Source organism: Octopus bimaculoides, chromosome 23 (genome assembly GCF_001194135.2).
Source record: "Octopus bimaculoides isolate UCB-OBI-ISO-001 chromosome 23, ASM119413v2, whole genome shotgun sequence".
Classification (NCBI taxonomy): Eukaryota; Metazoa; Mollusca; class Cephalopoda; order Octopoda; family Octopodidae; genus Octopus; species Octopus bimaculoides.
The window spans coordinates 20,371,367-20,372,670 of NC_069003.1; the positions used below are offsets into that span (position 1 = coordinate 20,371,367).

At 37.7% G+C, this 1,304-nt stretch overlaps 1 protein-coding gene across 1 annotated transcript in view; it reads left to right on the forward strand.

The window, feature by feature from the left end:
* Nucleotides 1-1,297, forward strand: part of LOC106873786 (progestin and adipoQ receptor family member 3) — a 36,480-nt gene extending 35,183 nt beyond the window's left edge. Inside the window, exon 6 of the mRNA XM_014921294.2 lies at nt 883-1,297. Coding sequence (XP_014776780.1) covers nt 883-1,022 — 140 coding nt within the window. The 3' untranslated portion in view covers nt 1,023-1,297. The remainder of the gene's footprint in view (nt 1-882) is intronic.
* Nucleotides 1,298-1,304: the final 7 nt, after the last annotated feature.

The following is a 1,304-nucleotide window of genomic DNA, read 5'->3' on the forward strand; positions in this document are numbered from 1 at the left end:
ATGTTGAGCAAAACACCCATGGTTCCAAAGGTGAATTATTCAAACCCCAAAGAATTCCTCTCAACACATGGCTATGATGCTCCCCCACTACTTGTTCTCGTGATCATAGATGCACATATCGTCTGCCACCAAGGGACATGCTCAACTGGTTAAGGTCAAACAACTGACTAGCAAATCTGTGGTATTGAGCAGAATATTTGCTGTAGCCCATCTTTTATACCAAGACAAAACAATGTACATGATAGCACTTCCAGTCAGTTAAGATCAGAAGGCATGAGAGCCACTGCCTGGTACTGCATCCGGTATTATTATTATTATTATTATTATTATTATTATTATTATTATTATTATTATTAAGTCAGTGAGCTGGCAGAATCATTAACATGTCAGACAAAATGCTTAGTGGCATTTTGCCTTTATGTTCTGAGTTCAAATACTGCTAAGGTTGGCTTTGCCTTTCATCCTTTCAGGGCTGATAAAACAAGTACCAGTTGAACACTGGGGTGAATGTAATTGACTTGACCTCTTGCATGCAATTGCTGGTCTTGTGCCAAAATTTGAAACCATAATATTATTCTTTTAACTCAGGTTTTGTTGGAACTCCTGGAGACTTGCATGCATAGCAGGCTTGCTGCCAGCATCTTACAGTTCCATACTTAGCAGCATTTCATCTGTCTTTAAGTTCAAGTTCTGCTGAGATCGACTTTGCCTTTCATTTTTCCAGGGTTGATAAAATAAGTATCACTTAAACCCTAGGGTCAATGTAATCGACTTACTCCCTCCCCAGAAATTACCGGCCTTGTGTCAAAATTTGAAACCATTATTATTATCATTATTATTATTATGATTATTATTATTATCTCTTTTTTCTCTCCCATTTAGGAATTTTTGACATCGTCGGAGCCAGTCACCAAATTTGGCACATCTTTATCTTCTCATCTCTTGTGTGGTGGCGCAAATCTTACATGGAACTCTTAGACTATCGCCTGCAGTACCCTTGTGTCCACAAAGCATCCACATAACATCCAACAGATCTTTTTAGGTTTTACAAAACAAATTATTTTGGAAATTCCATTTCTTAATTAGCATCTCTAATTAGATTTTCGTGTCTTTCAAATCTCACCTCCTCCCACCACAATTTTATAACCTCCTCCTGTCACAATTTTACCTCCTCCTCTTCTTCTTCTTCTTCTTCTTCTTCTTCTTCTTCTTCTTCTTCTTCTTCTTCTTCTTCTTCCTTTTCTTCTGCTTCCTCTTCTTCTTCTTCTTCTTCTTCTTCTTCTTCTTCCTTTTCTTCTGCTTCC